This window comes from Zingiber officinale, chromosome 9A (assembly GCF_018446385.1).
Source record: "Zingiber officinale cultivar Zhangliang chromosome 9A, Zo_v1.1, whole genome shotgun sequence".
NCBI classification, from domain to species: domain Eukaryota; kingdom Viridiplantae; phylum Streptophyta; class Magnoliopsida; order Zingiberales; family Zingiberaceae; genus Zingiber; species Zingiber officinale.
Window position 1 is genome coordinate 135,099,500 of NC_056002.1, and position 9,992 is coordinate 135,109,491.

The window sequence follows — 9,992 nt, forward strand, 5'->3', positions numbered from 1 at the left end:
CCAAAGGAGAAACAAATGAAGATTCTAATTGAGCTTGGAAAGCTCATTGCCAGAGGGAAAGCATGGTTGTCGAGAATAAGCGGGTGACTCAGACTACACCCCCTATCATGTTTGCCTTCAACGATTTAGAGGGCGTCTTATTTCCTCACAATGATGCCTTAGTTATCCAAGTAGAAATCCCTAAGTATGAAGTGGTATGAGTCCTCATGGACTCGAGAAGTTCAATCAACATCCTATTCTGGCAGGCTTACAAGTAGATGCATTAGGAAAAGCTTGGTTCAGAGTAGTATGTACTGCTTTATTCAGATTTGTAGAATGTCCCGCCTAAGGATAACAATTTTCTCCATAGGTTTAGGGCCCTGTAGAGAAAACTCGAAACAAAAGTTAGTTTGGGGAGTCTTTTCGGGTATAGATTCGGGTTCAAGGAATTTTCAAATCCCCGCAGTTGAACGAGGACGGGTATGAAAATATTATCCTCATCCCCGAACCCGCCCTAATAATAATAATAATAATGAAGTTTGATCTTTTCTGTTTATTAAACCATGGATTATTAATGTTATTATATATGTATTATTTAATTAATATTAGTATTTATATGTCATTTGATTTTTTAATTAATATTTTATGAAAAAGTGTTGAAAAATGAAAACCTTTTTAGTCAAGTCAATAGACATTTAAAGTGGGAATAAGGACAAGACAGAAATTTAATTCCCGTGGAATCGAGATGAGGATTCCCCAATTAGACAAAACTAAAGATGAGAATGAGGATGGAGATGGGGGTGAGAATGACAAACTCATCCTGTCCTCGCTCCCGTCCCATTGTCATCCCTAATCCCGCCATTGAGGAAGATAACAAGCAATGTGTTCAATCCCCAAGCATCAATCAACATATGCGACGAGTTCAATGGTTTGGTTGGCCATGTTGATGAATTTAAGAATGGATGCTTAAAAATAGAGTGGCTATGAGCAAGACTTTCATTCTTGCTAGATTCTATATGACGACCACTTAACTACGAGTGGCAGTGATAGTGCTAGCATACTAGTTGAGTCAAACAACAATAGTCCTTCGATTGGGTTTATCTCGATGTAGAATAAGCTGTCCAACGATAATGACAATGACATCAACAATTGCAATTTACAAATAATCAACACATTAATATACAAAACAATAACCAGATACTTGAGAATAGAAAGAATTACAGAGAATCAATGGAGTTAGATTCAATGGAGCTAGGGTTCCAATTTTGGGGAGTTTCTGAATGGTTTGGGTCCTATTTCGATAGCTTGTCAAGTACATTGTATGATCAACAAAATAAATAAAGAAAAAAAAAAGTGAAATGCAAAATATACCAACCAACAAATTACACTTCGTAGAAATACAACATTCTTTCACCTCCTATACAGAAACACACAGCAAATACTGTTATGTAAAGCAAACATGTTTGTCATCAGACCATGAATCTATAGACAAACCTGAAATACAGAATAGTAATGAACAAATGGCGTTCTTCACTTACTCTGTCATTTTCCAGATTCATAGGGCTAAATTGAAATTAATTCCACATGAGTATGAATGAATCACTCAGAAAAATTTCTTCAATCTCAAGTCAGAATTTGTCAGTATGGCATTAAATATACGGTGAATCAGCCATGACGCAGAATGTGCTCGGCGATAGGATCTAAATCAAGCGGAGAAACAACTTCTTTGTATCATAGAGAGAAGGGTTTTGTATAAACATCAAATGGCTCACAGGCAGTCAGCTGTGGCTCCTGCACGAAGGAGAGGAAGGTGTTATTGTAATGTTTCCCTTTTTTCTAGAAAATGTCATCCCTCAAGAGCTATGTGAGCTATTAAGATCAATACATTCTAATTACTGGAAGAAGAAAACATAGGAAAAAAAAAGTTACTGGTAAGATTTCACTATTTCAGCACTATCTGTATCTTGTAGAATTAAGGTCACATGAACCCAGAGTACCAGCAGCCGAAAACCGTTAAAGGTCGCTAGTTTATACCCATGAATCTTCGTAATAGACCAAAGTAAATGTATGATAATGTTTTGACCAAAAGAGATTTAGGAGGTTCAATTGATATACTTTCTGTATGGTTTTATTTTTTGTAGGGGGTTTCTGAAGATGATCTTGTTTTTGCTTAAAAAAAGGACTTGTCCAAAAATAATAAGAACACCAGTCTTTTATCATGGAAGACTTATTGAACCATATTAATTAGGTATCATCAGCTGGGTAAAAGCCAACATGGTGTAGAGGTTTAACTATTTTGGCAATATATTGAAATTTAACTCTTGAAAAGTTCGATAATAAAAAGGGAGAAGTGGAAGACGGTGATGTCTTATTTACCTGTCGCAGACCACCACCTAAGCTGCCTCCAGACAGCAGCATAGCGAGGATTGATGTTACAGCACCTCCGCTCATTGTATCTCCAGCATTTCGTATGGCAGTTCGCATTGCATTTAGTATGCTTCCATAAGTGGATCCATGCTCACGTTCAATGGCTTGGATAAAACAGAAGGTCATTGCACCAGTTGAGGTGATTCTTGAGAGAGCCTGCACAGAATTAACTGGATCTCTTCAGTAAACTGATAACAAATCAGAAAACAATTATGTCAATTGCATTTTTGACGTGCTGGGTTGCAATGAGATTCAAGGTCAAAACACAGAAATAACTTCTGTAGCCAACCTTTAGTGACGATTTTGCTTAGTTAGAACATTGCATCCAAACGATTGAAATATTTAGGGAAAATGCCCCAACTAGAACCCTCTCCTTGAGAAACATACAAGCAAGGTCCTCAATTTTAGAAATTCCATACCAAGACCCATGAAAGAGAATCATAAACTTATCCTCAACAATGTTCACATCAAAACAGTGCTACAACCTATGTAGTGTTTACAATAATGTCTTGTTCGATAACAATTATAGAAATATATTAAAACTCATGATTTTGGGTTGAAGACATGGGTTTTCCTTTGCGTGAATAGTGGCTTAAACCATGCTCTTTAGAGAACTCCATGAAGTTCTCTGCCAATGACTTCCTCGTGGATATCAGTTATCTGCCATGCAAAGTAATGCTGTGTCATCAGCAACTTCATGGCCCTTGTCCATTGTGGTTGCACTTGGCTCAGCTTCCACTACTGTGAGCCAGTCAAGGACACCACAAACCCTTCCATCGGGATGCTCAACTCTCACCTCCTCAACAGCACTGCCATCACATCCCCTCCTTGTGTGCTACCCTCCTCTAAATAGAGATGTTCAGCATCTACTACCTCCTAAACAACTTCATCATCCCCTTGCCAGAAGCTACCCTCCTCTACAGCCTCAATGTCTTGCCTTGCCAATGGCCTCCAAGATGAGTCACTGAATGTCACCAGCTCTTCATTCTTTTCTTGAAGCCTAACATTTGTTTGCCTCAGTAAATGTCAACCAACAAAAAGCTTTCATAGGATCGAGGATGATGAAGAAACCCGCTAGAGTTCACATTGTCGACCATCATGCCTGGTATCCTGGCAAGAGAGATTGCAAGAGATGTGCCTATTTGAAGAGCCCCAATCAGCAACTAGTGGAGAACATGGCAAGCCACACTAACTCAAGACTTTTTCAATGATGAGTTCCACTTCATTGAGGAGCATGACTGGCTTGCAATGGCTATAGGCAGAGCATGACAGAAGGTCAACTAGCTTTTCAACTACAACCTGCGCTATGCACAGGTATCACTATTCATTTTTATTGTGAAGATCCAAGGTAAACTTGAGTTCTTTTGTGGCCTTGTGGGGGTTTCTGACAATGGAGACCTCGTTAAGGCACATTTTCTATTATGAAGAGCAAAGCATTGGTAGGAAAAGGTGAAACTGTCACCTTTCCAAGGTGGCCCCCTATTGTCGGAGGTAAATCAAGGGATGCTTCGCCCCGCAACAACAGCGCATGAGGAGGGGTTGAAGTAACCAGTGGAGCATTTCGCACCCGCTAGGAATCGACCCAGACCTATTGGTAGCAATACCCTTGCATGAACCAACTGCATCAACTCGTGGAGCAGATGAAGAGCAAAGCATGAATTGACACAATATTGTCATTTCTATGTGATAATCAACAATCAAATAAGTTAAATTAAAAGCCATTAGTTTCTGAAATCCTTCCCAAGTTCTTGCAAGTAACTCCAATCTAAAGCTATTTTAATTTTTAACCAAATACTCCATAAAATTCAGAAATTTGACCCTTCATGTTCCAATATTCTTACGACTATTAAATTGTATATAAAACATTCTTCCTGGCTGATGGTTAAATCCAAATTTAGCAAAAATAAATGAACATAAAACAAATTCCACCTTGTGGATATTTGAAATGGAAAGAATCTGTAGAGGTTACCGAGGTATCAGCAGAGGTTTGGTTGTCATCGCAACCACTAAACGAAATGGCTTCTCCTCCACTTGTACCTTTCCAAACACCAGATCGCGGGCGATGGTCTTCCCACATATATTGTCCACTCCTACATCAAGAAATATGATTTCAATCAGCAAAAAAAATGCAGCAAGTTCAAACAAATCAAGTCATATTTAACTGCTTAAGTAAAATAAAAAGCAAGCAACATCCAGTATGAACAGGAAGTCATATAAATATTACATGACACCCACCATGGCATGACAAAATTCAGAGTACAAAGACACAAGCCAGTGAGAACAGTAATTCTATTTTATAAATTTATTCTACATTCCATAGCAAAACAGAATAAAACATGAGTGAAAAGTAAATAAATTTCAGCCATAAAACCTCGCAATTACATACGTCATCAAACATAACCTGGTAAAACAATTCAAGAGACATTTGCAGAGAAGCCACTATATCATATGTACAATCAATAATCTAAACCTAACTTGATCAATCCAACACCTGCTATAGATTGCATGATGTGTCTCGCCTCCTGTATGGCATGGACTTAAAGTCACAGTTACTGCAAAATGGTTTATCGCCACTAACAAGCATATCTGAAGAGCCAACTTTATTTGCATTAAATTAAATTTTAAAAGTGAGAATTTTGTATCCATATGAAACTAATAAATAATTCAAATTGAAATTAACATTCTGTTAGAAAACCTTAAAATAGCATCACCATGTAGAGAAACAAACTAATAGTTTAGACTTAACTTATCCCACTCTAGATTGTGTTGAGGTGTGCCAATTAATGGGGAAGAAAGGTTAGTTCACCACTAATAAGCTAGCACATTAACTAGGGTTGATATTCATCCTAAATATTATAGTAAATGTCTACTTGTAAGCATGAAATGGGAAATTATAATTAATATGATACTTGACTGTTTCGTGATTATGTCTATACACAAAAAAACATGTTATCTTAAGCCACAATAATGTAGATACATAACATGTTTAAGGCAATTTTTAGCACTAACTATTATTAAGATCATAAAAATAATACAATTGCCCATCCATGACCCTAACATATGAATTAAATGAGAAACATGTCATCAAAATAATAGGGAGAGACAATTGACACTTAGATGACCATACAATACCTAGTTTGAACACTAATTAATTGATCATTTTGGACTATGTGAGACCTGTGTCAAAATGCTAAATTAAATTATAATGGCTTTGCATGAAAATCATTTTTCTAGTTTAGGATACTTAGTTATGTATGCATGCAAATTTTCATGAATTTCCAATTTCTATAGAATTTTTTATGCATTTTTAAAATTAAAGTGTTGAACGTTTCAATACTCAATCAACTGAAGTAGGCTTCTAGTTTACTAGATTGCTAAGCTCAGTTGGCACTTGGTAGCTTAGTCAACTAGATTAGTTAGCTCAGTCTTCTAAAATAGCAAAACCAATCCAATTTCATATATCAAATTGTATTTTGAATAGTTTAAAGCCCTAAATGATAAGTGATAGATGTTAGTTTTGTTCTAGATTAATTAATTTGATATATACTATATTAGTATATACAAATATATTTTTTAACATATATATTATATATTATTTCCAATATAATTAATGTATTTATATATATATATATATATATATAGTCTTCTTAATGCTTTTTGTCTTTCTTTTGAAGTAGTAATTGAAGTTGAACATGGTTATTAGCAGTCTTCTTATTTTCTTGAGCTATATACCTTGTCTTGACAGCGCCAACTTGGCTCAAAGAAATGGAAAAAAGACAAATCCGGAACAACCAAATAATAAGTCTTGCAATTTGTAATAGGATATTAACTTTGGAATTTCCATGACTTGAAGAAACGCATGCAGAAGACTGAAATGAAATGTATTCTTCAAAATGTAGACTGTGCTATGAGTTTGCCATAGGATGATAGTCAGGTGATATATTAGAGATCTCTATTGTCATCTCTTTATGATATTTGTTTCTAAAGTGTAACACCATGAGGAGAGAAAGAAAAATCAGAGTAACCATTGCTATTTTAAATTAGATATAATTACATCAAATCCTACTAATCATTCTCCTTTTTCTGTCATTAGCGGATCTCATAAGGTCAATTAGTTCTCCTGATTAGAACTGTCAGTTGCACATATACAAGTACTTCCCTTACAGTGCAAATGCAACATACAAGGAGGGTCCAATTATGTGGCTTTACTAGAAGTTTCTTTGTCAAGCTTGCACTTGCAAATCGGAGTAATCATTTTCCTTTTTCTGTTATTAGTGGGTTTCATAATGCTTATTGGCTCTCCTGATTTGAACTACTAGTTGCTTTTTCAAGGCCCTTGCACTGCAAATGATAGCTGAAACGCAGGTCCTAATATAGATACAGATATGCCCATGCATGTGATATGCATAACTTGACCACATGGCGCATATCATCTACATGTATTTTTGAAAACCTTTAGAGAGCATACAAAGCATCTTTATCAAAGAAACTTAAAATGAACATACAGAGGTCACAAATTTACAGACTATGATGTCAAGGTCATTCTTAAGCAGTCACAATCAACCTACGATTAGTTTGAAATAACTAATGAAATCTTGGTCCTTCAAGTTCTTTAAAAACACAGATAATTGTTAATTAGCTCCAATTTAAACTGTTAAAAATGGAGTCCCTGACTGCAATAAAAGTCATGAATTGATTATCACACATAATTCATTCAAAAGAGCATACATATAATGTAGAGAAAAAATAATAAATAAACATTTAAAAATAGAAAAGATAAGCATGTTTATGAATGGAAATAAAAAATGAACAAACAGAACATGGTCAATTACCTATTCATTCTGCAAAGGAAAGGTAAATCTAATACAGTGCCGCTGTGGCATGCATCTATGATGGCATGAAGCTTAACCCCATGAGGAAGTGGTCTCACAATAGTAGCATTAATTTCATCATCTATGATCATTCCTTGTGTTTCGAAGTCCAAAGGGCACAAGGTTTCATCAAAGCCATCAATCTCATCTGAGTGATAGCTCCTTTGTTGTGCACCGTGACCAGAATAGTGGAACACCAGAGAATCCCCTGGTTGGCAGCCTTGGACAAGCCAATAAAGAGCCATCCTTATATTGTACTTTGTTGGTATCTTATATGGATCAGTTTCTTCTTCTGAAATTCAATCAACTATCTTAAAACAAGCTAACTAAAAGATGGTACAGAGTGTAAAAAAGAAGATTCCGACTACTGCAAGATAAAAACTGATTGAGAAGAGATGCATTACCAACATATAATATAAACAAAAATAATAATATATCTTCTGATGGTCAAGAGAGGAGTGAAAGAAAAGTTTCATATATATAGCTTGTGTTAACTTGAACAACAGCATCATGGGAAAAGCATCATTATCATAAATCATAATGCTAAATTATGAAAGGCAAGAAATACATGTATATAGCAACCGAAGAAAAGTATACGACTAGATAACGAAAGTGCGGAAGGATAATAACCCCCAATAAGTCGAATGGATGTGGCCAAAATAAACTATACTATGTATAGATTGTATTACAAAGTATCTCATATGGGCATGTCAGACAGCTCATTACCTTTAGTCGTAACACAATAACACGTAGTAAAAGGAGGCATCAATGTCCAACTCAATATTGGTGTTAAGAGTGTTAAGTGTCTTTCTAACATGGGTATGAGTAGCCATATTGTTGAAAAATACCTTGTAAACGACCAGAGATCAATTGAACCTAAGAGCCACAATATCAAGGTCATCCTTTTGCCAGGAATCTTTAGCATATATTAAAAGTCAGCAGTTATTTACTTTAATGCAATCTTGACAATTCACATTTTACTAAAGCTAAATTGGTGGGACATATAAGCTTCAGCAATTGCTGCATTCTTTAGCATAGTTCTAAACAAAGGACCAGACCTCCGATTGGACGAGTACAAACTGGAACCAAATTCTTCTCTTGGTCGGGTTAGTTCATGAATTATATATAAAAATAAACTTATAAAAAAAAGTTAGACTGGCCAATTTTATAATATCGGCTGATCTTATGAAAATCAGGCATTGGATTTATAAAAATTGGTCAAATGTCATGAAAATCAACTGGTTTTATGAAAAGCGACTGGTTTTATAAAAAAAACTAGTTTTATGTAAAAAATTAAATAAATTTCAAAGGCAGGCAACCAAAACGGGGCACGGTTCAACCATGATCTACCAATTCAACGAGATGACCAATTGTTATATCCAACAAAACAATAATCAGTATCTATATATATAGGAGGTAAGGGCAGATAAGGAATTCGATCTGAGGAGATCTAGAGGAGGATTAACCTGTAAGCAAGATGATGGAAGCCTCCGGGAAGTGGAATCGGTTGATTAGGAGGTGGCGCATGCACTTGGCGTCGTTGATGCATCCCTTGAGCTCGTGACGCGAGAAGCGGTAAGAGATCCCGCAGATGACGGCTCTCTTCCCGCCGTGAGGAGACGGCGGAGCGCCCCAGGGCGTGCCAGCGCCGGGAGAGGGTACGGGTGCGTGTGCGGTGGCGGGCGCCACGGGGGTGACGGCCTGGCAGATGGCGCATCGGATGGATTTGGCCCCTGGAGGAAGCTGGAGCGGCGTACGGCAAGCGGAGCAGTTGACGAGCATCAACGACATCGATCGTCGAAGGAAAGGGAACCGACGGGAGGACGGTCAAAGCAGGGACGCGGCTCTAAATCGGTGGCAAAAAGGCGAATAGGCTCGTCCTCAGCGCGTCCCCGCCAATCCGTCCAGGGTCAACACAGAAGAGATAAATCACGGACGATTATTAGTTTTGGAATAGTGACTAACACATAGGAAACATTTATCTTAGCTTTGTCGAGATTCGAACCCCAGACATCATTGGTGGCAACACCTTATGTGCTAGCCACTAGACCTATCCGAGGGGACGACTCTGCTCTAAATTGCAAAAAGGTGGAACCCTATCTTAGCGGCTCCCTGAGTCTGGTCCCACAGATATCCAAACGGGATAAATCACGGTTAAGCTGGACAGGAAGGGTAACTGGAAGTCGAGTGGAATTTAAAGCACAGCAGATCGAGATTTTACATCCGTGTGCAACTGACGACCCTCGACCCCTGAACATCCGTTGCAAGCGACATACACTCTTCCAGCTGATCCAGCCCGTGAAAGCAACATGTTCCACGGGAGAGAGGGAGAGGGAGGGAGGCGAGTGACGTGTACGGTGCGGTCTGGATTGGTGGAAGTTGCTGCGTGGATGTGGTGATTGATTTGGTGGGGGAAGCTGAATGATTGGACCCAAGTGGAGTTGATGTTGCGTCCGACCCACCATGCCGATGGAGATGGACCCGACGCCTTGGATGGTCTCCGATTCATCCCATCATCATCTTCGAATTCCATTAGTCGGATATATATCTTTCTCATATATTATTCAACTGATTAAGATTAATAATTATCAATGATTTACTTTTTCTATATTGATATGAGGTTAAATTGATAAAAATATTAGCTGCTAAAGATCTTTTATCACTATAATTTAAAATTGAAAGAGTGTAAAAAATTTATCTTTCACTTTTAAATTA

The 9,992-nt window shown here is 37.4% G+C and overlaps 1 protein-coding gene across 1 annotated transcript; it reads right to left on the bottom strand.

Moving 5' to 3' along the window:
• Nucleotides 1-1,252: 1,252 nt before the first annotated feature.
• LOC122021244 (metacaspase-1-like) lies at nucleotides 1,253-9,118 on the bottom strand. Its single transcript, XM_042579337.1, has 5 exons — nucleotides 8,744-9,118; nucleotides 7,239-7,569; nucleotides 4,376-4,496; nucleotides 2,356-2,562; nucleotides 1,253-1,770 (listed from the first exon to the last, which is right to left on the bottom strand). Exons 1-5 carry the CDS (start codon nucleotides 9,066-9,068, stop codon nucleotides 1,711-1,713), a joined length of 1,044 nt encoding a protein of 347 aa, XP_042435271.1. The 5' UTR covers nucleotides 9,069-9,118; the 3' UTR covers nucleotides 1,253-1,710.
• Nucleotides 9,119-9,992: the final 874 nt, after the last annotated feature.

Excerpts from the sequence above, each read along its gene's own strand:
- LOC122021244 (XM_042579337.1), bottom strand. The coding sequence starts at position 9,068 with ATGTCGTTGATGCTCGTCAACTGCTCCGCTTGCCGTACGCCGCTCCAG. Across the intron at positions 7,570-8,743 it reads TTCCATCATCTTGCTTACAG|AAGAAGAAACTGATCCATAT; the intron begins GTTAATCCTCCT and ends ATTGAATTTCAG. Across the intron at positions 2,563-4,375 it reads AAACCTCTGCTGATACCTCG|GCTCTCTCAAGAATCACCTC; the intron begins GTAACCTCTACA and ends AATTCTGTGCAG.